Source organism: Muscardinus avellanarius (genome assembly GCF_963383645.1).
Source record: "Muscardinus avellanarius genome assembly, chromosome: 7".
NCBI classification, from domain to species: Eukaryota; Metazoa; Chordata; class Mammalia; order Rodentia; family Gliridae; genus Muscardinus; species Muscardinus avellanarius.
This window is the reverse complement of record NC_137793.1, coordinates 9958510-9986491: the sequence shown is the minus strand read 5'-3', so window position 1 is coordinate 9986491 and position 27982 is coordinate 9958510. Positions and strand designations below refer to the sequence as shown.

Here is a 27982-nt window from a genome sequence, read left to right as displayed (position 1 = left end):
GCTGCAGTCGCAGACCACGTGGCAGGATGATACTCACCGAAGGACCACACATCCGACTTGCTGCTGTAGCGGCTGAAAGAGAACACTTCTGGGGACGCCCACTTCACTGGGAATTTGGTGCCCGTGGAACTGGTGTATTGGTCATCAAGGACGAATCTGGGAAGAGCGCAGAAAGAAAAAGGATGTTCAGGGGCCTGCGCCACTCACGGAGACTCTGCTGACCCCGCGTTCCCGGGGTTACCTCGTCATCCCAAAGTCGGACACCTTGATGACTTGGTTTTCTCCCACCAAACAATTTCGGGCAGCCTGGAGGGGAGACCGGCAAACAGAAGAGAAAAGAGGACTGTTGGTGGGGAATCAGTAATCCAGGAGTCTCCCTTACCAGTCTTTGCTCTGTGTGTGTGGTGGGGTAGGACCTTGAGGAGTTTTACAAATGTTAATGACGGGTCACTCATGCCCGCCCACCTGCTGGAAGTTAACCACAAAGTTGAATGTGTAATGCCCTTTATCAGGATGAATAAGTTTGTCTTCATTCCTGGACCCTAATTAGAAGAGGCATTCATGGTGTTCCCTGACGAGTGATTTGCTGCAAAGAAACCAGATGACAGACGTGGGCTCTGGGATTATATGAAGAGCGTCTCCCATTTTATTTTATGTATTTATCTATTTTTTGCAGTACTGGGTACTGGGGATGGAACCCAAGGGCATTCTACCTCTGAACTCCACCCCCAGCCCTATGTTTTATTCTTTATTTTGAAAGAGCATCTCACTGCGCTTCAAAGGGCCTCACAAAGTAGCTGAGGCTGACTGCAAACCTTGATCCTCCCGTCTCAGCCTCCCAAATGCTGGGATTACAAGCGTGCGCCACCACGTCCGGCTCCCATTTTATTAATCGAAGGCTATTTTGAGGATGACGATCATCTTAGCATTCTAAGAGGGAGAGAGGACCTGACTTCTAATTAGCATCACAAGAGGCTACATTGGAGGAATCCTTGGAGATAAACTGCCAGCTGGTCTCATATCTGAAAGTGCCTACAAGTCACTTGGAACATCACAGGAATATTCCTGAGTCCCACCAGCAGCGTTTCAGAGGGCGGTTTTGGGGGTCATCAGAGGGTGGTTTTGGGGGTCATCCCACTGCTATTCTGGAAGATCCTCGGATAGGAACACTTTAGGAAAAGCCGTGCTTGTCTACTTCATTTTAGCAGGACTGGACTGAGGCACAAAGAGTCTACGGAGGAAAAGCTGCTAGCACCTTTGGGGAGGAATGCAAATGGAGATGTCCAGAGTGTAAGCTGGAAGTAGAGCCCAGACCTGAGCCCTCGAAAAACACTTTCAGGCCAGGACCACCAGGAGTGGGTGGAGGTGGGACGAGCTGAGAGGAGATGGGAGGTGGCTGCCCATATCACTGGGATGCGACCCTGAAACCTGCACCTGGGGGCGTGGCCCGCACCCTCCTACCAGGTCTCTGTGGATGAAGCACTCCTTCTCCAGGTAGGCCATGCCCTCACACACGTCCAGGCACATGCCGAGTAGCGTTCCCGCGGTGAAGAGCCCCCGCTGGCTGCGCAAGTAATCCGACAGGCAGCCGTGCTCCATGAACTCAAACACCAGGCAGATGGGGGCCTGCTCCAGACACACGCCATACAGCTGGACCAGCTTGGGGTGTGAGAGTTTCCTGCAGGAAAAAAAAAATGCCAGGGGTGGGTGAGATGGCCCAAACTCAGCTTTCCAAAAACTGTTGGGCTTTTTATCAGACCAAAAACAATACCCAAAACAAAAACAAAAACAAAAAAAAAACAAGAAACAAAAAAAAAAAACAACCGAACTGTCTTCTTTGTCCAGCTCATGGTGGCTTTGCAAACAGAACCCATCCTTTGCCCCAAACCAAAACCATGTCATTAAAGCCAACACAGAAGGGAGTCAGGGTGGAGAGGAACAGAGGACAGTGTGGCTGGCATGTCACAGACCAGAAAGGAGATAAGAGGACACCAGACTGGGAGGTGGGTGGCGATGGGGCCAGATCATGGCGGCCTTGGGGACCATGGTGAGAAGCTTCATTTTATTCTCTGCGCCAAGAGCAAAGCCACTTCTGGGATCTGAGCAGGGAGGTGGCAGGTGGCACCATATGGATTATAGAGGTTTTATTTGTTTGTTTTTGGTACTGGAGATGGAGCCCAGGGGCATTCTACCTCTGAGCTAAACCCCCAGCCCTATTTTATTTTTTATTTGGAAACAGGGTCTTGCTAAGCTTCTGAGAGCCTTGCTAAGTTGCTGAGACTGGCCTTGAACCTGTGATCCTCCTGTCTCAGCCTCCCAAGTTCATGGATTACAGGGGTGTGCCACCATGCATGCTGTTTGGAGCCATGGGCATCCTCCTGAGGTGTTGGCATGACCTTGTTTCAGCCACTTACATCATGACTTCGGCTTCCTCTATGAAGTCCTCTTCGGACATCGCCCCCTCCTGAATGGTTTTGATAGCCACTTTGTCCTTCTTGAGCCAGTAGCCAAGATGCACCAACCCAAACTGCCCACTGCCGATCTCCTGCACGAACGTGAGCTCGGAGGGATGGATCACCCACTTGCCTGGAAGAGAGTGAACGGGGAGTTGGTTTTGTGGAGCAGGCATTTAATAAGGACCAGAGCTACAAAAAGACCTAGAATTGAACCATAACGTACCCTAACTCAAAGGTTGCAAATGGTGTAAGTCCTAGACTTAGAACTCTCGTGGCTAGTTATCAACCTTCCCCCCAAGAGTAACATAGGATAAGCACTTAAAACCATTAAAGCCGGGGGTGGTGGAGCAGGCTTGTAATCTCAATACTTGGGAGGCTGAAGCAGGGGGATCACAGGTTGGAAGACAGCCTCAGCAAGCAGTGAGACTCTCATGAACTTAGACTGTTTCAAAATCAAAATAAAAAGTAGGGTGTGGGTATAGCTTGAACGCAGAATGCCCCTTAGTTCAATCCCTAGCATGACAAAATAAATAAATAAATAAATAAACCATTAAAAGGGGGTGGGGAAAATAAATGAAAGGATTATTGCAAGGCTTCAGAAGTGTGTGTGTGTGTGTGTGTGTGTGTGTGTGTGTGTGCGCGTGCGTGCTTGTGTATGTGCGTAACTGGGGATTGAACTCAGGGGCATTCTATCTCTGTGCTATACCCCTAGCCCTATTTTTTTTTTGAAGTACTGGGATGGAACCCAGGAGCATTCTACCTCTGAGCTACACCCCCAGACTTTTTTTTATTCTTTATTTTAAAACAGGGTCTCACTGTGTTGCAAAGGGCCTCACTAGCTGAGGCTGTCTGCGGACTGCGATCCTCCTGTCTCAGCCTCCTGAATGCTGGGATTACAAGCACGCGCCACCCCACCGGGCTCCCTAGCCCTATTTTATTATTCTTATTTTTTTAATTTTGAAAGAGGGTCTTGCCAAGTTGCGGAGGGTCTTGCTATGTTGCTGAGTCTGACCTCAAACCTTCGATCCTCCAGTCTCAGCCTGTACTAGGATGACAGATGTGCACCACCATACCCGGCCCTCAGAAACTTTTAGCACTCTGCCTGTTGTACTACAAGCTTACAGCCTTTGCAAAAGACCCAGAAAACTAGATAATACAATACTTCTAGAAGACAGGCCGAGACACAGTGCCAAGGTGCTGTCTAATATTGCTCTAGTAGCATTTAGTGGAGTGCTGTGCACAAGGCAGGTGTTCATAAACATGTCCTCGACGAGCTCCTCACTAGAGCCAAAGCACACTGATGAAGCGCCCTTGAAAGAGACCATTGGTCTCACACACACACTTCTCCCAAACACACTGTCAAGGCTGGTGAGTGCTGCTAACTCCACAGGTGCACGGCACCTGCCGTGACGGTCATCTGAAGTCTGGGGACAGTTAGGCTCATAGCAAGTCCCCTTACAATTTGCCCTGGACCTTTAGGAACATGACTTTTAGCTCAAATATCTAAAAGTGCTTTTTTTTTTAAAAAAAAAACCAATATGTCATTCATTCATTCATTCATTCATTCATAGTACTAAGGAGTTGAACCCAGAAGCATTTATTTATTTATTTATTTATTTATTTATTTATTTATTTTTATGTGGGTCATACTGAAAATGGCATACATTCAGACTGTGCTTGGTGCCCTTTCCCCTGGACTGCCCCTCCCCCCTCCCAACAATGACTGTCCAGATTGACCATGCTCTACACATATTCGGATGTAGCTCCTCCATTCATCAACCTCAGCCTTCTTCCTCTCCTATCCTTCCATTCTAGCTTTGCTGAGGTTTCCCCTCCATTATCTGGAGCCCCTCTGGTATTCCTAATGCTCCCTAGTTTGGGCATATTAGAGGAAACATAAGTCCCTTCTCTTTCTGTGCTTGGCTGATATCACTTAACGTAATGCTCTCCAGGTCTTTCCATCTTCTTGCGAATGACCTGATTTTGTTCTTCTTTATAGCTGAGTAAAATTTCATTGTGTGTATTTGTGTGTACTGAAATCTGTTGTATGGATTGTGTGTATTGTAACTGTAACATTATGTATATTACAATCCCTTGTATAAGTTGCAAAATGATGCAATTATTTTGCAATCCATACATCTGTTGATGGAGACCTAGGTTGGTTCCATATTTTGGCTATTACGAATTGTGCTGCTATGAACATGGGTATGCATATAAAAATATGAAACGCTTCACAAATTTGCACGTCATCCTTGCGCAGGGGCCGGGCTAATCTTCTCTATATTGTTCCAATTTTAGTGTATGTGCTGCCAAAGCGAGCACCAAATACCTAACATTTCTGATTGTACTCACCGTATCTCAGCCCAGCTGTGACTGGGGCTTTCTGTCTCCAGGAACAAACGGGATACCGGAGCCGAGTGACCAGGCCTGGGGCAATAGAAAAGCCAAAGGCAATGTTAAAGATGTGCGGTGACATCTCTAAATTAAATCACCAGGAAAAAAAGATCAGACGCAAGAGCTACTGTGAATGCTGGGGCGGGGGGGGCGGACCCAGAGCCCCGCTGATGCCATCACACTTTGCTGAGGAGATAGAAGCATAAGCACCGAGGTGGAATTGCTCTTGGCAACGCAAGATGAGGGAGATAATCAAATAACCAGCTTCCTTTTCCAAATGCATAGTTAATTATTATTTAGGGCCAGCTCATCTGGCATGAAGAAATCAGGTGGGGCTTTTGTCCCGTCTCCTTGGGCTCTGTCTCCCAGAACTCACCTCCTCCGTTGTGCTGGTGGTAATTGATGAGGAGAGGGATGGAGTCAAATACATACTTCTCAGCCACGTAGTAGCGCTTGGGGTTGTCGTTTGTTTCTTTGATGTGATAATGCTTTATACACGGGTTGTTCTCGCTTTGAACAAATAAAGCACAGATGCGGTGATTACTGAGAAGCCAAGGCTGAGATGCAACAGTGTCTACCGGTATTGGCGCCGTCTTCTTTTTGTTTTGTAACCTCACAGGAAAATGGCAGATACACAGTATTGCAACCTGTACTGACGGGTTACTCAAAGCAGCTGACTAGACAACTAGTCTTGACAGGCCAGCCCTGGGTCCATCAGTGTTGTGTTAAGAAGTACCCTGGGGCGGCATCTGGGACCAGCGGGTGACGGCGCTGTGGTGGGTTGGCGATGTTTCTCCCATAGCTATGAAATGGGAGGCTGGCTCACAGGTGCTACAGTTTCACCAGCCTTGCTCTGTGGCTTTACCTTCTCGTCCACAGTGTTTGTTGAGGAAGCTCTTCTCTAGCCCCTTCCCATTAATTTGACATTAAGCAGAAGATTTAAGAGAGCAGGCCTGATGACTGTCCTCACAAAGTCCTGTTTCCACGGAGAGGCTCTGGCTGGTGTTTTGGAACGGTGATCTCAGGTGGGCTCTCCCCACCCCCTAAGTGCTCAGGCGGCTGGCTGTGACCAAACTGCGTGGCCGCAATGTGGTTTAGGCAGAACCTGAGCGTTCCTTCTGGGAGACTGGGATTGGGGTATGTGCTAGGCGGAGGGTGCACTTCAATCTGCCTTCAAAAGCCTGGGTGCTGCGTCTCTAATGAGCTCTGGTGGACAGTATTTTACAAGTATAGCCGCAGCTCCTGGCTGCAGGAATTAAGCATTTTTTGTGACTCCACAAAAAGAATGCTCTTAGATGGATGTTTGCTCTGGGTTTCCTTAGGACTTCGCCCCCTGGGTCCCCTCCCTTTGCTGATTTGGCATGAACCCAGGTGCATTCAACCTCTGAGCTACGCCCTCAGCCCTATTTTACTTTTTTTTTTTTTAATTTAAAACAGTCTCACTAAATTGCTGAGGGCCTTGCTAAGCTGCTGAAGATGGCCTCAAACCTACAATCCTCCTGTCTCAGTCTCCTGAGTACTGAGATTATAGGCATGGGCTACCATGCCTGGTGGTAATAAGTCTTAATAAGTGTTCTTCGAGCCAGAGGGGTCTCCCTAGTGAATCACCAAACTGAAAGTGGCCTTGGGGACCCCCAACACAGACTTTCTCTCTCATTCCTTCTCTGCGATCCCTTACGTGGTTTCAGGCCCCTTTCCTCACTGCCCCCTGGCAAGAGCAGAGACATGTCCTCTCTGTGATTGGTCCTGGTGTTCTTCCCCATCACAGGAATGCCCTCCCACGTTACCACCTGCCTAAACCCTGTCCTTGCTCCAAATCTTGATAACAGCCCCCGTTTTTCAATAAATATTCTTTGAGGACACCCTGAACATTCATTTTCTCTTCTGCTAATTCTTCCTGAAGTTTGGTCCTTGCCAAACTGATTAGTTCTTACTAATTTTCTAAGCAGAAGAGGATTCGAAACCTACATAGGCTCTTCGACATCATTTTACAGAGAAGGAAATAGGTCACAGCAGGAGAGGAGGGAAGGTCTCGCTCTCAGCATAGCTGGAGCCTCCAGGGGCTTGACCCCTTGTACCCCACTGGCTTAGGGAGGCGCCACCAGCTCTCTGCACCTTGGTTTCTCCTAGGGAAATTGGGCCTGGTAGTTCCTGCCTCAAGGGCTTGTCAGGATTGGAAATGGTCTACAAAGTTCCCAGCACATAATAAGGACTCAATACATGGCAGATAGTTTTATTAGCAGAGCCAGAACTGGATTTTTTTTTGGAAATATATTTTCTGTTACTTTATGTGTTACAGAATGTAGTATCAAATGCATGTGTTTTATTTCTTCAGGGTTCTTCTATCAGGCATGCTAACCGGGGAGAGGATGTGGCATCCAGCCCCAGCTCTCTTTCTAAGTCTCTTGAGTTCTGACCCCGATTCTCTCGGAGGGAAGAAGACAGACCACTCCCTTGCTGGTGAGGGCCCTGCCTCCTGTCCTGTCTGACTTTGTTGTGTGTTACTCGGCCCACATCCACCTCTGGCGCCTCTCTCCATACTTTGCTAAGCTGACTTAGCACCGTACCTTACAACAGCCTTGGTGAACACAGATACCGTGTACGTTCCTGGAGTCCTGGAATCTCGGACCATGAAGGCTCCTTCTTTGCCCTGCAATAGTTAGAAAGGGTAGAAGGCTAGTGATCTCAGGAAGCCAGGCTTACCTGGGTGGCTCGACATTTCTTGCTTGTGGAAGGAGGAAGAATTAGCATAGAGCAGAATTTCAGTAATAACGGCTACCATTTCATTGATTTATCCTGGATAATTTGTTTTTTTTTTTTTTTGCAATACTGGGAATGGAACCCAAAAGCATTCTACCTCTGAGCTACACCCCAAACCTATTTTTTATTCTTTAGTTTGCAATAGGGTCTCACTGAGTTGCAAAGGACCTAACTAAGCAGCTGAGGCTGGCCGCAAACCAAGATCATCCTGTCTCAGCCTCCCAAATGCTGGGATTACAAGCATGTGCCACCACACCCAGCTATGTTTATTTGCTTTTTAGTACAAATATGGGTCAGAGACTTTTCTTTTTGTGTGTATGTGTGGTACTGGGGATTAAACCCAGGGACATTCAATCTGCAAGGTACATCCCCAATCCTATTTTATTTTTTAGTTTAAAATAAGGTCTCACTAAATTGCTGAGGCTGACTTTGAACTCGCGAGCCTCCTATCTCAGTCTTTCAAGTACTGGGATGCGCCACTACACCTGGCCGGTCAGGGACTATTCTAATGCTGATATTAGCCATGAATAGTCAGACAGACAGACACAAGCTTTGCCCTGGTAGAGCTCCTGGGGTATCATGCTCTGCGATATTTCCCATCCCTGGACCAGACCAGTCCCACTGCTTAGACTAAATGGCTTTAGAGAAAACACTGTTGGAGGGAAGTAAAATGAAACAAGTGCTATCCTTCCTCTGGACACACAGCCCAACCAGGGAGAACTGAGCCCTGACCTAGGCAGAGTGTTAAGCCTGGCGGAGTAGCCAGGAGGCTCCCCAGGTTGACACCACTGCAGCTCTGATGTGAATGCCTAGGCCTGGGGAGTTCCCCGGGGTTTTTTCCCCCCTGTGGTTGCTAGTCCCAGAAATCCCCAGGATGTTAGGTTGTCACCAGGTATGAAAACCACTGTAAGTCTGATCCATCAGCCCACTTCGTCGGCATAAACCACAGCATGCCTGGAAGGCTCCGTGCAATTTATTTTGCAAATCAACAGACAGAATAAGGAGACTCACCATGTCCAAGAGAAGTTTCTCGGCTTTGTCTCGGCTGATGCTCTTATTGTACCACCTGAACGAAGGAAAAAGTCCTGTGTTGGTGCCAGTGGAGGCTTTTTCATTATTCCTTTATAAAAGATGCTACTAAAGAGGCATGTGTTTGTATTTTGTTTCTACCGGTGTTTTCGATCTCAAAAGCAAAGGGATGGTTCATTGCCAGGGGACACAACATTTACTTGGAGAGGAAAAGATGAAAGAGAATTGGCAAAATATTGATAACTGTCGAAGCTGGGTTTGGGGACACTCAATATATTATTTTATCTACTTTGGTGAATGTTGAAAATTTTTCATAAGAGTTTTAGAACATTTGTCTTCCTCTCCGTGTCATAAGTCAGTGGGTGGTTAGAAGTAGGAGGGTGTCAGGGCAGCTATAAAAAGTCAATACCAATTTGAAATTTTTTAAAAAGATATTTGCCATATTTTGCCCTTTAAGCTAGGTCTTCCAGACTTTTTGCAGAATAATTGCATTATCTTGTAAATTTCGTATTTGATAAAAACAACAACAACAACAACAACAACCAGACAGCTATAAAGAAGAAAAGAAATAATTTTTAGGGAAAAAAGTTCTTGAACTCTATTATAATATTTGAGCCACATCCTGACATTTTCAACTACTTATTTATTAGGTAAGAGGAGTTATACTAATCTTTAGTGGACAACTACTTTTGGATATTATTATTAATTTAATTCTAAATCCAGAAGAAGAGAGGTTCTAGGTGGGGAAGGAATACCACTTAGCAAACTTGTTTGGCAACCTGAGAATAACCGTAGAGAAGGGAATTAGTGGATTCATTTGAGTTTTTTGAACATGATCTGATGGAACAGATTTTCTACCTCTGTGAGCTCCTAGAGATTATCAAAACAATTTTACCTTATTTTAACACATCTAATCTGTGCTTCATTTCAGCTGGAGTATTCTTGGAACTGATGAATCTTTCGGTTGTTAGCTAAAGAAAGGTCTACTCGCACTGTATTTGATAAAAACGAGTCTCAGGTCAAGAGACTCTTAAGAAAAGGACAGTTCTTTATTGCAGGATGTATTAGAATTTCAACATTAGAATTGCAAATTAGAATTGCAACAAATAACCTGATCACATGTTAGCTAATAGGGATCCTAACGCATTAACAGAAGTCTTCATTAGCCCACATTCCTCATCTATGGTATCGTATATTTAAGCATACATTTTTTATTTTTAATAATTACAAACTCACAGAAAAAGTCATAAAATAGTACAATAAAACTCCCATATACACTTTGCTCAGATGGAGGGGTGGCTGAAATTTCATACATTTGTTTTGCCATTCTGTTTAGACAGACATCTGGGTAGGCACACCTTTTTTACGGAACCATTGAGAATAGACTGGTGCTCCTAAGTGCTTCAGTGTTTATTTGCTACAACAGAATATCCATTTCTACAACCACAGTGTAACTACCAAAATGATGAAATTTAACATCTGTACATCCTATTTCCTAATTGTAGACCTTATCAAAATTTCATCAATTGTCCCAAAAACATGTTTCATAACAAAATATTTTTATGGCTGAAGATCCAGTCCAGGAACATTTTTAGGGAACTTTTTTTCCCTAAAAATTATTTCTTTTCTTCTTTATAGCTGTCTGGTTATTGTTGTTGTTGTTTTTTAATTTAATGCATTTAATTACCATGTCTCTTTTATTTCCTTGAACATGGAACAGCTTTCTCAGGCTTTTGTAGCTTTCATGATACTACCATTTTTTTAAGAGCACAAAGCAGTTTATTTATAGCATACTCCTTACTTTGAATTAGTCTAATATGTCCTCATGACCAAATGCAAGGTGTACCTGTTGGGGACAGAAATGTCACCGAAGTGACATTGCACCACTCTCAGTGTATTACAAAAAACACATGACGTGTGTTTTTTTTTTTTTTTTTTTTGTTTTTGGTGGTACTAGGGGTGGAATCCAGAGGCTTTCTACCTCCAGGCTATACTCCCAGACCTATTTTATATTTTATTTGGAAACAGGGTCTTACTAAGTAGCCGAGGCTGGCTTCGAACCTGTGCAATCCTCCTCCCGTCTCAGCCTCCCAAGCGCAAGGATTATAAGCGTGCGCCACCACGCCCGGCTACACATGACGTCTTTTATCCCATATTGACTTGAGCTTTGAGTCCTTGGTTAAGGTGAGGCCTCCCTGTTCTCTCCACTTCACAGTTAGTCTGACTGATGAGGAGATACTTTGGGACCGTGTAAATGTACTGTTTCATCACATTTTTGCCTCCTACTTGTGACAGTCATTAACTTTTGCCTGAATAGGTTGATATTTTGAGTTGCACCTGGTGATTTTTAAACTTTATCATCCCTTCTACATTCATTCGTTGGCATTGTACTATAAAAAAAAAGCATTCTCTTAGGTGTTTATTTACATATCTATCAATCTATTTATTATAGATTCTTATTCAATGAATTATAGTCCATTGCTGCCAGAATTTATTTTGATACTCTTAATTCTATCAATTTGGGGCAGAGGGAACATTTTAAAAAAGCGATGTCTGTGTCCATTTGACATGTCTACATTTTTAAAAGAAAAAAAAAATGAGCCGGGCGTGGTGGCGCACGCTTGTAATCCCCGCGCTTGGGAGGGGGAGACAGGAGGATCACACAGGTTCAAAGCCATCTGTGCTGGCTTAAGAGACCCTGTTTCCATATTAAAAAAATATAAAAAAAGTAGGTCTGGGAGGGTAGTCCGGAGGTAGAAGGGCTTCCAGGAACCCCAGTACCACCACCAAAAAAACCCAAACCAAACCAAAACAAAACAAAACAAAAAACCCCAGCACTTTTCTATGTTCTGGCTCAAGAAAATGTTCCATGTGTATCCTGTTCTTGTGTTAGCCCTAGAACCTCGAGCCATTTCTCCAAGCAGTCCTGGTTCTTTTCAGTGGGAACCAACATCTGGGTGGCAGGTGCACACCTTGCCACTGTAGCGCGGCTGACTTTGGAACCTTCAGCCCCGGAGATACAGGTCACACATACGGCTCTGGTGAGGACTTTGTACACTACAATCAAATGTTATTAAACATCAGGCATTTCCTTTAAAACAACCACGTGAATTCTTCTTCTAAATGATACCTTAGAAATATATAGTTTGCACAGTCTGAAAAGATAGTTAATATATTTTATCTGTTTTCTTGGTATTGGAAGTATGGCATTCAATCATGTTTTATATCAGTTTGTATCTGACCTAGAGTTCACAATGTTTTTTAAATTCTTTTTTTCTCAAATCAGACCGATATTCCTGGGATTCTCAGTAGAACCCTTTCTTTTATTACCATGATCTTCCCAGGTGCCTGAGAATCATCCCTTTGATAAGAGGGAAGGATAATACATATGGATTAACCTATTCTTCTACTTGGGGTACATCTTTACTCTTCAGTGGATCAGAGAACGGGAGAGATGAAAGTAGACCAAGAAAAGAAACCATCAGATATTTTTTTTATCATCAGTCAATAATTTACTCTTAAGAGAGGAAGGATAGCCGGGCGTGGTGGCGCACGCTTGTAATCCCCGCGTTTGGGAGGCAGAGACAGGAGGATCGCGCAGGTTCGAAGCCAGCCGCGCACGCGCTGGCTTAGGAGACCCTGTTTCCAAATAAAAATGTAAAAATAGGTCTGGAAGTGTAGTCCGGAGATAGAAGGGCTTCCAGGAACCCCAGTACCACCAAAAAAAAAAAAAAAAAAAAAAAAAAAAAAGAGGAAGGATACCTTAGTATCATACTTTTAAAAAATAATTAAATGACTTACTCATAGGTTTCCAGATTATTTGGAGATTTTTCCACCAGATAACTGCTTGGTACATATCCTTCATGCCTGTTAAAAAGGAAATTAATATTTAAACTAATATACAATAATAAACAACTATCTTACATCTTTATTTTTTAAGATTTAACCCATTAAAAGATATTTAAAGTGGAAAAAGTCTTATGTCAGTTGGAATTTGTAATAAGATATTTTAAAGTTTCAGAAAAAATGGTAGAAGTAAAAACAGCTCATTATCGGTTAAAAGCAATAGGTTTCACCACTAAGATATAATAAATAACAAGTAGCTATTTTTGTTAAAAAGCTTTGTTTGCTGCCCTCTGCATTGCATAATTTCCCCCACTGGAAAAAAGATTAGTGATTAGCCTCTGTTTTGTATAATGAGATACTTTTTGTGTGTATGATAATAGTTTTTTCCACTTTAGTCCCATAATTTTATAGTCAGGAAACCAAAATAATTAAAATATTTAAAAATGACTTTCCAGCCACAGTCCCTAAACAATACTCCCAGTTGCTATTACAAGTTTTTAAATTTAAGTCCTTCCTAATTGAGTTTCTTCAGATACATAAAGATGAGAAAAAATAATTAAGATCAGGCTGGACTTGGAGGTGGGGAGTTATTTTTGAATAGGAATTAATAATTGTGCATAAATTAAAAATTAATATCATGAAAGTTTTTTCCTTTACATTTGTGTATAGCTGTGCAGTTTTCAAAGCACTTCCTATTCATTATCTCCTGTAATGCCAGAAGGTCAGAACAGGGTCCCTTGTCACTCTCTGGGCCTCTGGCTCTTACCTGTAAAATGAGGGACCTGAATTAGACTACACATAAAATGCTTCCATCTTCTGCCAGTATATAAAAAATATCTGATATCTTCTTTCTTCTTGCTTTATTAAGTCTTTTGATTTTAATGAATAAGGGTGATTTCTCAAGTTATTGATTCTGTTTAATGGGAAATGTGTACTCTTGTCACAGAATTGTTTTGAAGAGTGAAGAAATCAGAAACAGAGTCACAAAATATAGGATGATCATCTCTATTATATCCTGTATCTTACTCCTTATATCTTATATCTAAACCCCATAGCAGATATGGCTAATTTATCATGGTATATTTTCTCTGGAGAATTGGACGTATGGGCTCAGAATCACCTGCAACACAATGCTTATAGTATCTTGCTCTGAACTTTGGCATTCCTCTTGTATCCCTCTTTTGAAATTTTCCTTCATTTTCTCTGATTTTTGCCACCCCATATGTTTGCAATTACAGTCATAAAATAAGTACTATTTTTGTTATTGAGTAGAAAAAGTATGTTTTAATATGGCAGCCAAAGCTGGGTTACCTATATGAAAGGTATGAGTTCCCATCACTTATAGGTGGGTATATAGAGTTTACAGAGCTTATTGGCTTTTCTCAACACTGTGAGACAAACAGAGCTGATGTTTCCATCTACATTTCATAGATGAGAAAATAAATTCATGGGCATTAAGGGACTTGACCACAGTCACATATGACAAGAGTAGCTGATACTAAAGTCCAAATTCTCTCTCTCCCACCACCTCTACTTTCCACCATGCCATGTATTATAAAGCAAACCTAGGAAATTCCCATAATACTGACTGGCCTCAGGAGTGTTCTCTCTGATGCCCTTTGAGGTGCCAAGTTGAGCCTTTCCACAGGCCCCTAGACAAAGGGCGAACTGTCATTCGGGGAAGGCAGACCTAGAAGCAAACATTTCCTGGCACATTGGGTGTGCTAAATAAGGTCGGGTGCTTGAAATGACAAATTTCTGAGTAACTCCATCTGTTCTTTGTAGACCCAGGCAGTCTCACATCTGTTTCTGATGTGGGCCTCCCTATCACAGGCAAAGGGAAAATGATGTGGCCAGCTTGTTTGCCCCCATGAGTCCGCTAGCAAGGCAAGTTCCAGCTGCAGGGCTCTGGGGTTTGTCTTAGCTCGTAGGCTACCCTGCCTTTGCAACCACAGTTCTTGATTCAATCACATTTTGCCCACCTCACCTCTGCCTCCCCTTCCCCTGTTTGGTAATGCTGCCAAATAAAAGACACCTTGAGAATGTACATCTTAGTGCATGTAAAAAGTCAAGACTTAATGTTAAATATATCATGTTCCTCTTTTTGTTAGCCTATCATGTTGGCTTGCCCACTTATCTGTCTACCTTCCTTCCTTCCTTGTTCAATGATACTACCATTGGCGATTCCATAATCTTGCCAGGGGAGATGTAAATTTGGCAAGTCTTCTGAGTAGATTATCTATCAATATTATGATATAACATATTCTGACTCAATAGTCCCATAGTGAGAAATGTGAGGTATGTGTGTGTGTGTGTGTGTGTGTGTGTGTGTGTGTGAGTGTGTGTGTGTGTTCAAAACATTGCTGAGATTCGTGAACAATGAAAGGTCTTCACTGAGGCCTTGTTTGAATTAACAACAACAAAACCTAAAAACCAAATGTCTCACCATAACATTTAATTATTTATAACCACATCATACATTATACCACTATATGATTATGTTAAAAAGAAGTAGATTTGTATGTGTTGATATAAAAAAATGCCCAAGATGTATCATTAAACGTTAAAAGAAAGGCAAAGAACAGAATCATTGTAAAGCAGATAAGAAAGGGATATAATCATATCTGCATAACTTTTTTGTCTAGGACACACAAGAAAATATTAATACCAATTACTTTTGGAATTGATGTGGAGAAAAATAGAGTGCTTATTTTCCTATTTTTCTTGTACATTTCTCTGTACAGTTAGTTTATTCATCTTCCTTTCTTCCTTCCTTCCTTCCTTCCTTTCTTTCTTTCTTCCTTTCTTTCTATCTTTCTATTTTTCTTTGATTTTTGGTGGTGCTGGGTGTCAAGTCCAAGGCCTCATATAGGCTAGGCAAGTGTTCTGTGACTGAGATACATTCCCAGACTCTAGTGGGTTTGTTTGTTTTAATACAATATTGACATAGACTATACAAATGTTACAATGTTTTCTTTCTTTTTTTCTTTTTTGGTGGTACTGGGGTTCCTGGAAACCCTTCTACCTCCGGGCTACACTCCCAGACCTATTTTTTATATTTTTATTTGGAAACAGGTCCTCTTAAACCAGCGAGTCTGGCTTCGAACCTGCACAATCCTCCTATCTCTGCCTCTCAAACCCGGGGATTCCAAAGCATGCGACACCACGCCCGGCCAAGGAATGTTTTCTTTTTAAATTACAAATAATCCCATGAATATATCACTATAAATCTCACTATTATATATGAGGAAGGAGGAGGGATGGAAAGAGGAGACAGAGGGTAAGAAAACAGATCAAGCCGGGCATGGTGGCGTACACTTGTAATCCTTGCGCTTGAGAGGCTGAGACAGAAGGATCGCACAGGTTCGAAGCCAGCCTCGGCTACTTAGTGAGACCCTGTTTCCAAATAAAATATAAAATAGGTCTGGGAGTATAGCCCGGAGGTAGAAAGCCTCTGGGTTCCACCCCTAGTACCACACACACACACAAAAGGAGGAAGGTGGATCTTGATTAATGAGGGTCTACATCTAAATATGTGTAAAATTATGAATATCACATGGTTAACCTGGACAACCACTGATGGGAGGGGGGAAGGGAAAAATGGGGGCTGGGGGGAGAGGACATCAAATATAGTTTAAATGTATACCATTTATGTTCAATAAAAAATTTGTTTAAAAAAAAGAAAACAGATCAAATGATGTTATATACGTGTATGAATGTATCACTACGACTCTGTCATGTGCAATTACAATGTGCCAATAAAATAAATAAAAAATAAAAAATCTTATACTTTTAAAACATTCAAACCCCTAATATCAATATACAAGTATATCACAGTGTTAATATTTGCAAAATATTGAAAAATAACCTAAGTACCTAATAAGGTAATTTTGAATTCAGATACATTTATGCATTGAACTTATGTAATCATTGAAATAGTCTGGAGAATATTCCAGGCCATGACTAAATACCTCTGATGTATTAAAAAGAAAAAATAAAGCCTTATAAAGTAGTGTGAATCTCATGCATTTTAATTAAGCATGAATATCTAGGTCATAAACATCCCAGAGCATTCTGAAGGCTAATAACAGCAATTTTGTAGTTCAGATTAGAGAAAGGCTCATAAGAATTTTTCATTAAAAAACCTCATGGTGAGCGATCACTTTTTGCCCACCCTTATTTTCCCCACGAATCACTTGAACAGTCCAATGACTGCAGTCATAACTCAATATTCAGGTTCTTCTTTCGTATGCTTCCTAATAGAACCACAAATCGACGCCATCTTTCCATACCTTTTCTCTCCACCCCAAATAAGCACTCCCTAATGGCAGGTGCCTTCAGCCCCAGTTCAACGCCTGAGGATAACAGTGCTTTGCAGGACAAGTTGCCAGTCTCCAAACTGTGGAGGCCAGCAGAAAAACTAGGAAGGACTAGGAGTGCTTAAGAGAGGGGACCTCCCTGCTACTTTTGAGGAGAGCAAAGACTCTCGTGTCCTCCCCTCTTCCTCCCGCGGGTCTCCTCCGCTGACCCAGCGAGGTGGGCATGCTGGGACAGGAAGGACAAGCCATCCCCGCGTTGTGCTCCCACTGCATCTCACACGCTGGTGCGGCCACAGAGACGTCTCACCCGTTCCTGTCTTGGACCCTCCACCAGTGGATCTCAGAACTGTCCAGCAGGTAGTACTCTTCGTTGCGCTGCAGGGTGAGCTCCTGAGGATCGTTTGTCTGGTAGTCGTACAGGGCAATGACCAGGGTTTCTTCAGGTTCCTGAAGTGATCTCTGGGGAAGACACCACGAAACCAAAGACATGAGAAGAAGGTAACGTACAAAGCAAGACCAGCAGGCCCCATGCTGTGACTGGCTCCTGAATCTGTGCAGAGCAGCATGCCAGCACCCATCATTAGGGCACTGGCAGGGACAATCTGCTTTCCTCCCCTGGCTTTCTTATGAGTTAGAATCATGGTGCCGAACAGGACTCAAAATACATCAGTGCCTGACCCTTTCATCCTACAGTCAGTTTTGACTACAGTGAATTCTGCGAAGCCACATGCTTGCCATGAAAGCCTGCTGATTTCTCTGCCTGCACTGCGTCTTACGTCTTGACCTCTCTGCCAGACATCACGTTCTGGCGAAGGAGCTGCAGGTGACACTAAGTCACTCGGCCCAGGCTCTGCTGATCTGATGTTTGGGTTCATCCAGATCCATAGAATCAGAGTTTAAAGGAGCTGTAATTCCTCTGAGAGAACACTTAACCCCTTCTTTCATTTCTGAGGAGGAAACAGACCCAGAGAAATAGACCTGGTCAATTTAGGGAGGATTAGACTTCGTGCACCCTCCACTATTAACACATAGAATCCTTTCTTTCTCTTGTAGACTCTCTGACCTGCTGTTCCTTTCTTAGAATGAGATATTGAGGACATGAAGAGATTTTAAAGAACAGAATCACCACAGTTCAGGGTCAGATTTGGGATGGAGGGAAGATGAAAACAACTGGGCTGCTGGCTGGACTGGGATCTTTGTGTCAGGGAGTCACTAGTGCTCTGAGTACATTGAAGCTTTTGGTGACATAAAGATACTGGAGCTAAAAATAAAGTGGCTTGTCTTATTGATGCAGCATGCCATCCCAGCGTAGCCCAGGTTAGAACTGAAGTCCACATATTTGTGGACTTTGTAAGGTCATGGTGCGTCAGTATCTCGAGTACTGCAGATTAGAGGCGAGGGACAAGAAGTTTTTTCTTAGGAACTAACGGAGAGAGGAATTGTGTCCAAGAGCATCTGACAAAATACAGGACATTTGTCTGCCACAGATCCAACTCACTGATTAATCCCTATGAAGAGAAAGGTGGGATGAGAGTTCTCACTTTGTGGTGGTATCTTCCCATTAGGGGAGCAAAGGACACTGAGGAGGGTGTTAGGAATGTTACAAAGTTGGAAGGATGCTACATGCACTTAGTGGGCCAGGGCCCGGGACACAAAACACTCCACAGTGTCCAGCAACCCATACAGATTTTGTGTGTGTGTGTGGTACTGGAGATGGAATCCAGGGGGCATTCTACCTCGTAGCTCCACCCCCAACCCTATTTATTTTATTATTTATTTTGAAACAGGGTCTCACTAAGTTGTGAAAGGGCGTGGTATTTTTCAGGTCTGGATTGAAGCCTGAGGCATTGTTAGATTGGCTGTGTCAGTTAGGAAAAGAACATGTCTTGGTAAGTTTGGTTTGTAAATGTTAGTTGCAGACTTAAGTGTTCTGGTTAATGGTGAGTTTCTTAGAAGGGTCTTGTGTGTTTGGGTTTGGGGGCTCTGTGTAAAACCTTGTGTTATTGTATCTTTATACAAGTAAAGTATGCTAAGTAGCTGAGGCCGGCCATGAAACTGTGATCCTCCTGTCTCAGTCTCCCCAGTACTGGGATTACAGGCATGTATTACCACATCCAGCTTCCTGTACAGCTTTCAAACATCCTGTTAGATATTCATGTAGTGAGAAATCTGCTTATAATTATGACATGTAAGAAGACCATAAGTCTAGATCCTACCTCTACCTGATATAAAATACTGGGTCCCTCAGGTCTGCCACTACCTTGGGATCTGAAGGGAGCTTATGCTTTAATTCAGAACTTTAACAAAAATTGGTCACCATTTGAAAATCACAGGTGCTGTCTTTGAGTTGCCGATGAACCATTCCTGTATCAGTTGCATTTGAGTTGCCAAATTCAGTGGGATTCCACCTACATTCCTAAGCAACTGGTTATTTCATGATGTTTTTTATTATAGCTACGTCCCCATATTTGTATCTAGAAACACATACTATATAATTTTTTCTGCATTTAATACTAAAGCATTTGTTGATTCTTTTAAAAATGTATGTTTACATTGTATGTAAACAAATATGTGTTTATAAAAGTTGTAGTATTTATGGATTTTATTTCAGGATAACCAAAGGATTTTTATAAAATACTTGTCATAAAAAAGGGAACGTTAAGCCGGGCGTGGTGGCCCACGCTTGTAATCCCCACGCTTGGGAGGTGGAGACAGAAGGATTGCACAGGTTCAAAGCCAGCCTCGCTGGCTTAAGAGACCCTGTTTCCAAAGAAAAAATAAAAAATAGGTCTAGGAGTGTAGCCCGGAGGTAGAAGGGTTTCCAGAAACCCCAGTACCACCAAAAAAAAAAAAAAAAAAAAAAAAAGAAAAAAAGAAAAAATCTGCATTTCTCACAAGCTCCCAGGTGATGCTGCTACTGCTGGTCTATGGAGCATCTTCTGAGACCACCAGCCTAGATACTGGCATCCTGCTGATATGCTGAGTGCCCTTGGGAAAGCCATGCCATATTTCTTGGGACTCGATTTCCCAAGCTTTAAAATGAGCATAAAACTAAAACCTGCTGAAGCAGATAGAAGAGATCCTTAGCTTCCACACACCTAATAAAAGCGTGGAGTGCTTTATGACACACAAAATATTACCAAATGTGGGTCTCCAAAGTGCTTGTATATCAAAGTGTAAACACACAGTTTGATACCAGTAAGTGTTTGTGGAAGGGAAACAGTGCACCAGGGATTTAGCAGCCGAGCGGTCCTTTCAGTGGACACAGCCATGAAACAGCCCAGGAAGAGGGCAGCGGGAATCACCAGGCTGCAGTGTCTACACGGTGTCTGCAAACCCCATAGCACTGGGGTCACCCGCGCCCGGAGCCGGGCTCTCACTCACCCTGTTATCTTCAGGAGTGGGAGGAAGAGGTTTCTTTGAAGCTGAAACAAGAAAACAGAAAACCAAGGTGAGTGTGAAACCCAGTGGGCCCAGCCAGAGGTTGGGGGGCCTTTCAGAGAAAAGGGGCCCAAGGAGAACAACCCAAGAAAAGGAGGAACTGACGAGACACAGAGAAAACAGACGTAGCCTTGGTAGATCCTGTTTATTATTATCTCTTTTAATTGCTGGTTTCCAATTCTCTTTTCTAGAAAACACCAGAAAGTTCCAGAATCAATATTCTGGATTTCCTCTTTCTGTATTCCTAGGGAAAACTTGAGTGGGGAGAGACTGAGACTTGGGTCCTTTTCTGCAGGTACAGAGACTTCCATGAGTGTATGTCCCACCTGCTCAGCCCAGGAGTGGGAATCGGTGAATCACTGTGCTGTTGTGGGCCCGAGGAGGGGGTGGGTGAGGTGCGGGGGTCATTGTGCTGCTTTCTGAGTGGGCTGGAATCCACTTTTAGCTCCCTTAAGCATCTGAATATGTGCTGCCTCCCCCAACCTACACTCCCCCGACATTTCTTTCTCTCCCACTCTCTGCTTATCTTTCTGTCTCATCTCTCTCTCTCTCTCTCTCTCTCTCTCTCTCTCTCTCTCTCTCTCTCTCTCTCTCTTTAGCTCTCCTTTCTCTCTTCCCTTTCTTATCTGTCTCCTTTTCCTCCCTTCTGTCCTTTCCTCTCTGCATCTCTACCTCTATTTCTCCCACTTGGCACTGCAAAGGGCAGGCCTGCAATCAATGGACCACAGTTGCATGTCTGACCAGGGGCATGTGTGAGGGGCCAAGGAGATACTGCATAGGCTTCGGCTCAAAACAATGATCTCTTTAATTATTAGAAAGATGGGTAGACAGGGAGGCCTCCTCTCTGCATGAAGTAGATTTGAAGTTTGACAACCCACATCAGGGGTGCGGTAGAGGAGATTCACACATGGACTCTGGAGCCTAGCCCTGCGCTGACTCCTTAAGCAAGGGCAGGTTGGGGGTATTAACGTGGGCACATAATTAACAGAGAAGAAGGGTAACATACATAATCAGAGCTAAGAAAATTAGTTAAGTGCTACTGAGCACTCAATTTGGAGCCAGAGGCTGGTGTTCTAGCCCCAGCTCCAGCCATGAGCTGTACGGCCATAGGTCCCTTCCAGCTCTGAGCCCTGCAGAAATGGGTGTTGCTGTGGGTTGGTGTAGTAGGATCTATTTCAATGCATCCACTCTTGCTGCTTCCCAGATACATATGTGTACTGTCAGATCTCAGCCTGAACTTCTTCCCTCCACAAGTGAAAAAGGCTAGTGGACGCAATTATCAGGACTCCTTAAATGGCATAGGCTGTGTTGAGTTTTCTCACACAATGACTGATTGTCCCAGCAACCCAAGTGTGGTCATTGTATCTGTGATGGGTGACGTTGTTTAGCCAAGTTAGTAGAGGGCTGTGAGAGGTGCTCAGTAGAGGAGATGGCTGTGGGTTGAAATGCAAAAGCAAAACCATCGGCGAGGTGGCCGCACAGCCGTACAGCACACCCATGGAGGTGGCCAGGAGCTGCCAGGCCCAGGGAGCAGCTTTCGGTGGCCACCCTCCCAAGCACAGTCATGGTGCATCACTCAGGCTTCCTAACACCTCAGTCCCCTGTCTAGCACTTGATGGAGGGAAAGTCTGTGCAAGGAAATAGTCGAAACATGTGTGGTATAATCTGTAAAATGGAAATGTAGATTCCAAGAATGGTAGACGTAGAAGAGGGTGTAGAGACCATTATATCTTAGGTCCACCTCCAATTTGCAGATGAAGATATTAGGGTTTTTGATGCCCAAGTGACTCATTTGAGGGTTCACAGCAAGGTGCCAGCAGAAATGTAGAGTCCAAGCCAGGCGTGGTGGTGCACGCTTGTAATCCCAGCATTTGGGAGGCCAAGATAGGAGGATACGACTTCATGGACAGCTTCGGCTACTACTTAGTGAAGCCCTTTGCAGCTCAGTGAGACCATTCAAAATAAAGAACAAAAAATAGGGCTGAGGGTAGAGCTTGGAGGTAAATGCCCCTGGGTTCCATTTCCAATATTGCAAAAATAAAAAAATAAAGAAATGTAGAGTCCAGATCTCTGGTCCCAGAAAGGGCTTTTTGGCCATAAAGCAAGCCATGCCTTCTTGCTATTGTAGAAGAGTCCACCCACAACGAACTTCCTGTTTCTTTCCCATTACACACTGGCTCTTGTGAGTAGGGCCAACAGGGCTACGTGCAGGATCATCAGCTTCTAAAACCTAGTAAGTCTCATTCTTCTGGGCCAATGAACTAGTAGACTTGAAAGAATTTCTTTCCCAAAGTGTGAACTGAGAAGCGGTGGTTTCTAAAATGAGATTGAGAGGGACCGTGACTCAGGAAGTCACGGAAAGTCCAGCCATGTGTTACATCCGCCTTGGGTTGTCAATCTGAAGGACTAAGTTTAGTGCAAAAAAGAAAATGACAGATGAGAAAAGATAACTATGGTAGGAGAGGTTGAGGAGAGAGAGAAGAGGGAGCAAAAGCTCTGCACGGGCATCATTCCTACTCAACAGTGGACTTGGGAGAAAATGCACATTCTGACCCAGTAGACCTGGAATCAACACTTGTAATCAGCTCCCAGGTAATGCTCATCTGTGGATCTGAGAACCATGCTGTGAGTAGCCAGGAGAGGTATATAGACATCAACTTTATTTTATTTTTATTTTTGGTGGTACTTGGTTTCCTGGAAGCCCTTCTATATCCAGGCTACACTCCCAGACCTATATTTTTTTATTTTTGGAAACAGGGTCTCTTAAGCCAGCGCAGCTGGCTTCAAACCTGCGCGATCCTCCTGTCTCCGCCTCCCAAGCATGGGGATTATAAGCGTGCGCCACCACGCCCGGCCAGACATCAACTTTAAAATGAAAAAGGGTGTGTGGGGTGGTGGTAAAGACAGATGATTCCCCTCTGAAAGTTCTGAAAAATGAACAATTTTCCTTCAGTCTCCAACATCTGTGATGATGGGGAACTGAGATCTTTTCTTTACTGTTCCTCTACAAAGAAGAAAAGTAATTCCCAGTCTTACCGTTCTTGGTTGGGTCATACTGGGCACAGCCTAAGGCAAGCTTCTCCAGCTGGGAGCAGCATCTCCACCTCCCATCCATCCAGAAATTAGGGTGATACTTGGACACCAGACTGTTATTACACCTCGTTTCTGAAAAGAATCAGCATGGGCAGAGGAGTTATTCCCTGGTCAGTCAATCAAGGGCCATCAATGGTGTAACTCGCTGAGACCGGAGGCTGCTGTGTGATCTAAGTCTGTGTTACCCAGACCAGCCAGGCAGATGGCAATCAATTCACTGTGTTATCTACTGAGGGGCATGGGTTGGACCTGGGACCTGCCTTTCTGTGTTCTTCGCTAGCTTGGCCCGCAGTTGGTTCTGCGTCCCCAGGTTGGGTGAACCCTCCTCCAAGCCTCAGTTTCCTCTGTGGTGCCATGAGGTTATCTGACTGGATTGGGTGGGTTCCACAAAGGTGCCAGAAGAGTCTGGGGAGGCTGAGAGCGTGTGATTTTCACTCCTCACCAGTCTCACCTTCAACCACGGCAACTTTGCTTTTACACCTTCTACATGTGTGACTCTGAAGTTAAATTCTGGTAAGGACAAAAAACTCAGCTACTGAAAAAGAAAAGTGTAAGTCCCACTGCTTCAGTTCCCCCATCTATGAAACAGAGTCAAGGGAGGTGGCATGACATTCTTGGAACTAGCCGAGCACATGGTTAGAATCCCAAAACACTAGCAAGCGTGAAAGTCGTTCAGACCACCAGTAAGGGTCGTTCTGAAGCCGCCCCTTCCTGAAACCGTAATTAGAACCAGCACAGTGTCTAAGTCTGTGGGATGTGGACCGGGCTGCTAAGATGAAAATCAACACTGCCGATTATTAGCGTGTGACCTTGGCTAAGTTCCTTGACCTTTGAGCATCTCCGTTTCTTCAGCTATAAATCGGGACTAATAATAGTCACAAGGTTGTAGTGAGAATAAAATGAGGACATGTGAGGCACAGGTAGATCAATACTTGTCCCCCCAGAAAAGCACTCCATCAGTATGCCTATTATTATTCTTTGGCCTGAAGCACCCAGCGTATCAGGAATCTGGGTGCTGGTGTTTTTTGGGTGATGACCACGTGCCAGGCTAGTTCCAAGAGCTTCGCGCTAGTTCCTTTTACTCTCTGAAGCCCAGATTGTTTAAGAACTTGCCCAAGATAAAAAAAAGTAAGTGGGAGAGTCTGGCATTAAACCCAGGCCATCTGACTCCTGGCCCACACCCGTATTTCTCAGTATACTGGGAGTCGGCAACTTTTTCATAAAGGGCTGGACAGTGCATATTTTAAGTTGCCTGGTGGCTGCCTCTTGGGCCCTGCACAACACCAAAAGAAATAAAAGTTTAGCACTCTATTCTTTTGTGGGACGCATGGACCAAAGGACCAAAGGGCCAAAGGGCCATGGCACAGGAGTTTCCTTACCTTCTTTAAGGGCAAGCACCCAGCGCTGCCGGCTCTCGCGGTCTGGAGCAAACACATACAGGAGGTAGTTGTCATGCACAACCTGGAGACACAGAGTCCGAGGTGAGCATGTGCTGGGAGATGGGTGATTGGCAGCAGACCCTCTGATTAATGGCCTAGGGCAGGGATCTCCCCTGCTTGTTGTCACTGATAAGAATAAATCTGGGTGGTTAGGGAACCAGCCTCATTTTTCTATCCAGGTGTTCAGGTCATGTGCAATTAAAGGACAGACCTCCATGGCCCAAGGTGCTCAGGTGAGATTCCACGCTACCAGTGAGCAGCTGTTAAATTAAAACAGCAGAGGGAAACTGTCCTCACGACTAGCTCTCATCTTAGTATTTCAGTGATTTCAAAACATCTTTCCGGCATACGGAAGAATAAGTTATTAAATGACAAATGTGGAACCAGGACTTAAGAAAATTCTTATTTAAAATATCTGAAGACTCATAAGACGATCCCAAAATAGAAGCGAGTTCCTGTACGCTTCTCGCCCACCTTTACCCACCGATAACATCTTACGTAACCGCGGCACACTTTTGAAGCAGGAAATTGACACAGGCATGATGTTATTAACTAAACTACGTATCTCTAAAAGTCACCAGTTTTTTATTTATTCGTTTGTTATTGGGATTTTTAATAAATGGAAAATTCATGTTATTCCTTTTACTTCCAGTCTTGAAAATTCCTACTCATGGGAGCCACTTTTCTAGTAGGAGAAAAAGAAAGTTCTTTTCTATGACATTAAGAATGAAATAGCTGGGCATGGTGGGCACGCTTGTAATCCCAGCATTTGGGAGGCTGAGACAGGAGGATCGCGGTTCACTGCCAGCCTCAGCTACTTAGTGAGGCCCTCTGCAACTCAGTGAGACCCTGGTTCAAAATAAAGAATAAAAAATAGGACTGGGGGGTGTAGCTCAGAGATAGAATGTTCCTGGGTCCCATCCCCAGTACTGCAAAAAATAAAAAAATGAAATAGCCCTCAAGTTGGCCAGCAAGAATAATACTCTGGGTTGTGCATGGAGGTATTTGTTCCTTCGAAGCCATAAATGGCAGGGGAGATAAGCCAGGTAAAGACTCTACAGGTACACTCCACCTGTCTTTTTGCAGTAATAAATACCTATACTCTGTGGTGCCCAGCTCAGTATGCAGTGGGTATATGTGTTGGAGCCAGTGTGACTGGGGAGTTGAATTTCTAACATCATTTAATTAATTCATACTTAAATTTAAACATGTGGCTAAGAGCTACTGTTTTCGACAGCACAACTATCTCTAGATAGGTCTTAGATCCTAAAACCTGAGGTATTTTTTCCCTTAAAAACCAAGGATTGCAATCTGTTGTCCCAAATCATGAAATTATGAGTAAACTATATTTAAAGAACAGTGTGTGTGTGTGTGTGTGTGTGTGTGTGTGTGTGTGTGCGCGCGCATACTGGGCATTGAGCCTAGAGGCTATGCCTCTGAGCTATACTACCCCCAGCCCTTTTTTATTTTTCATTTTGAAGCGGTTCTTACTAAATGGCAGAAGGCTTTGCTGAACTGCTGAGGCTGACCTCAAACTTGTGATCCTCTGGTCTCAGCGTCCCCAAGCATTAGGATTACAGGCATGCACTAATACTCTTGGCTAAGCACAGGATAGCTTTTGCACCTTTCTCCAGGAACAGAGTATTGAGGACTTTCTTGGAGGTAGAAAAGACATGGAAGAAAAGAGAATAAAGACTAACAACCCTTTCTAGATTTTTATGCTATGCCTTTATTGAATAAGTGGAGGGATGAATCAATGGATGTGACTGGGCATCTTCTAGACCTGACAAAACAGCCTCTTCCCACCTGTTCTTGTGATTGCTGAGGCTTTTAAGCACAGTCCAGGGAATGGGAAACGGCCCCTCTTGGGCCCGACGAACATACCTGAAATGGGTACTTGTAGTGGCACGGGATGCTGATGTCACTCTTCACGATCTCAACGCATTTGATGCGGGAGAGCTCAATGGAGCCCTTCAAGGTGCGCTTTTTCTGCCAGAAGACAAGCACAAGCCATTGAAATCAGAGCGCAGAGGAGACGGTATGCTAGTTCAGATTGCTTCTGGAAATTCACAACTAGATGAGTTCCATTCGCTTTGTAAACCAGCCCCAACGTTCCCCACTGCACACCCAGAGGCTGCCTCCAGACCTTCAGCCTGAGAAAGAGCCTCTGCACAGACTCGTGGGAGAATGGCTGTCCTCTGTTCGTGACGCGACAGTAGCACACCCCCCCGCTGCCTCCTGACAAATGTCAGTATTTGCACAACTCCTGGCTGGCTTGAGTGGGGTGATCTCTGGGAAATGGACCACACATTTGCCAGTATTCTCTGCTGTGTGCTTATTTATGACTTCTTTATTTGCACAGTAATTTAGGCCTGACCTGGATGGTGATGTATACTGTTAGTGATGTTTTTCTTTTCTTTTCTTACCCTTAGTTACTCAAATTCCCACAATGACAACCCTGCAGGGCAGTCCTGTCTGCGCTCTTTAATTATCTTTTTTTCCCCTCCCCATCAAATCTTCCTGCCCCCATGCCTCATTCCTTTGGAAGCTTGCTAGATGTGTTTCCCTGATAACTAATTCCCATGATAGTGGTTGCAATGTTTACTGGCGTTACCTGGTGCCCATTTGATGGGATGCCTGACCCTGTGGGACAGATTCTATTGGTAGCTGCTATTGGGCTCCAGGGAAAGTTAGAGAAATGCTTTTGGACAGCACAGGCCTTTCACAGGCACCTAAAATTAGGCTTCCATCAAACATGGAGTCTAATTCAGCTATCTAGAACCAGTAGCAAAACATGTCATTATACCTTGTCCTTCCTAAAGGGTAGCAAGTGGTGGTTAAATGAACACAACCTTGGAAAGATGGGGTTCAAAGTTGGGCTCTTCCTCTTACCAGCTTTGTGACCTTGGGCAATTCATCTTACTTCCCAGAACCTTGGTTTCTATATCTCATAAGAATAATAATGAGCCGGGAGTGGTCGTTCAAGCCTTGTAATCCCAGTACTTGGGAGCCTGAGACAGGAGGGTCACAGGTTCAAATTCAGCCTCAGCAACTGAGTGAGGTGAAACCTTGTTTCTAAATAAAAAATAAAATAGAGCTGTGGGGGTAGCATGGAGGTAGAATGCCCTGGGTTCAATCCCTAGCAACACACACACCTAAATAATAGTAGTAACAACAACAACAGTAGTAGTAATAATAATAATAA

At 44.0% G+C, this 27982-nt stretch overlaps 1 protein-coding gene across 2 annotated transcripts in view; it reads right to left on the bottom strand.

The window, feature by feature from the left end:
- Positions 1-27982, bottom strand: part of ITK (IL2 inducible T cell kinase) — a gene marked incomplete at both ends in the record, with an annotated part of 54792 nt that overhangs the window by 10665 nt on the left and 16145 nt on the right. The window contains 14 exons of one of the 2 annotated variants that reach the window (XM_080698889.1): positions 38-156; positions 242-306; positions 1462-1678; positions 2415-2586; positions 4809-4883; positions 5227-5360; positions 7418-7500; positions 8622-8676; positions 12441-12506; positions 17112-17263; positions 20189-20229; positions 23282-23410; positions 24718-24799; positions 26662-26766. In XM_080698889.1, coding sequence (XP_080555015.1) covers positions 38-156; positions 242-306; positions 1462-1678; positions 2415-2586; positions 4809-4883; positions 5227-5360; positions 7418-7500; positions 8622-8676; positions 12441-12506; positions 17112-17263; positions 20189-20229; positions 23282-23410; positions 24718-24799; positions 26662-26766 — 1495 coding nt within the window. The remainder of the gene's footprint in view (positions 1-37; positions 157-241; positions 307-1461; positions 1679-2414; positions 2587-4808; positions 4884-5226; positions 5361-7417; positions 7501-8621; positions 8677-12440; positions 12507-17111; positions 17264-20188; positions 20230-23281; positions 23411-24717; positions 24800-26661; positions 26767-27982) is intronic. The other variant, XM_080698890.1, reaches the window with a different exon arrangement.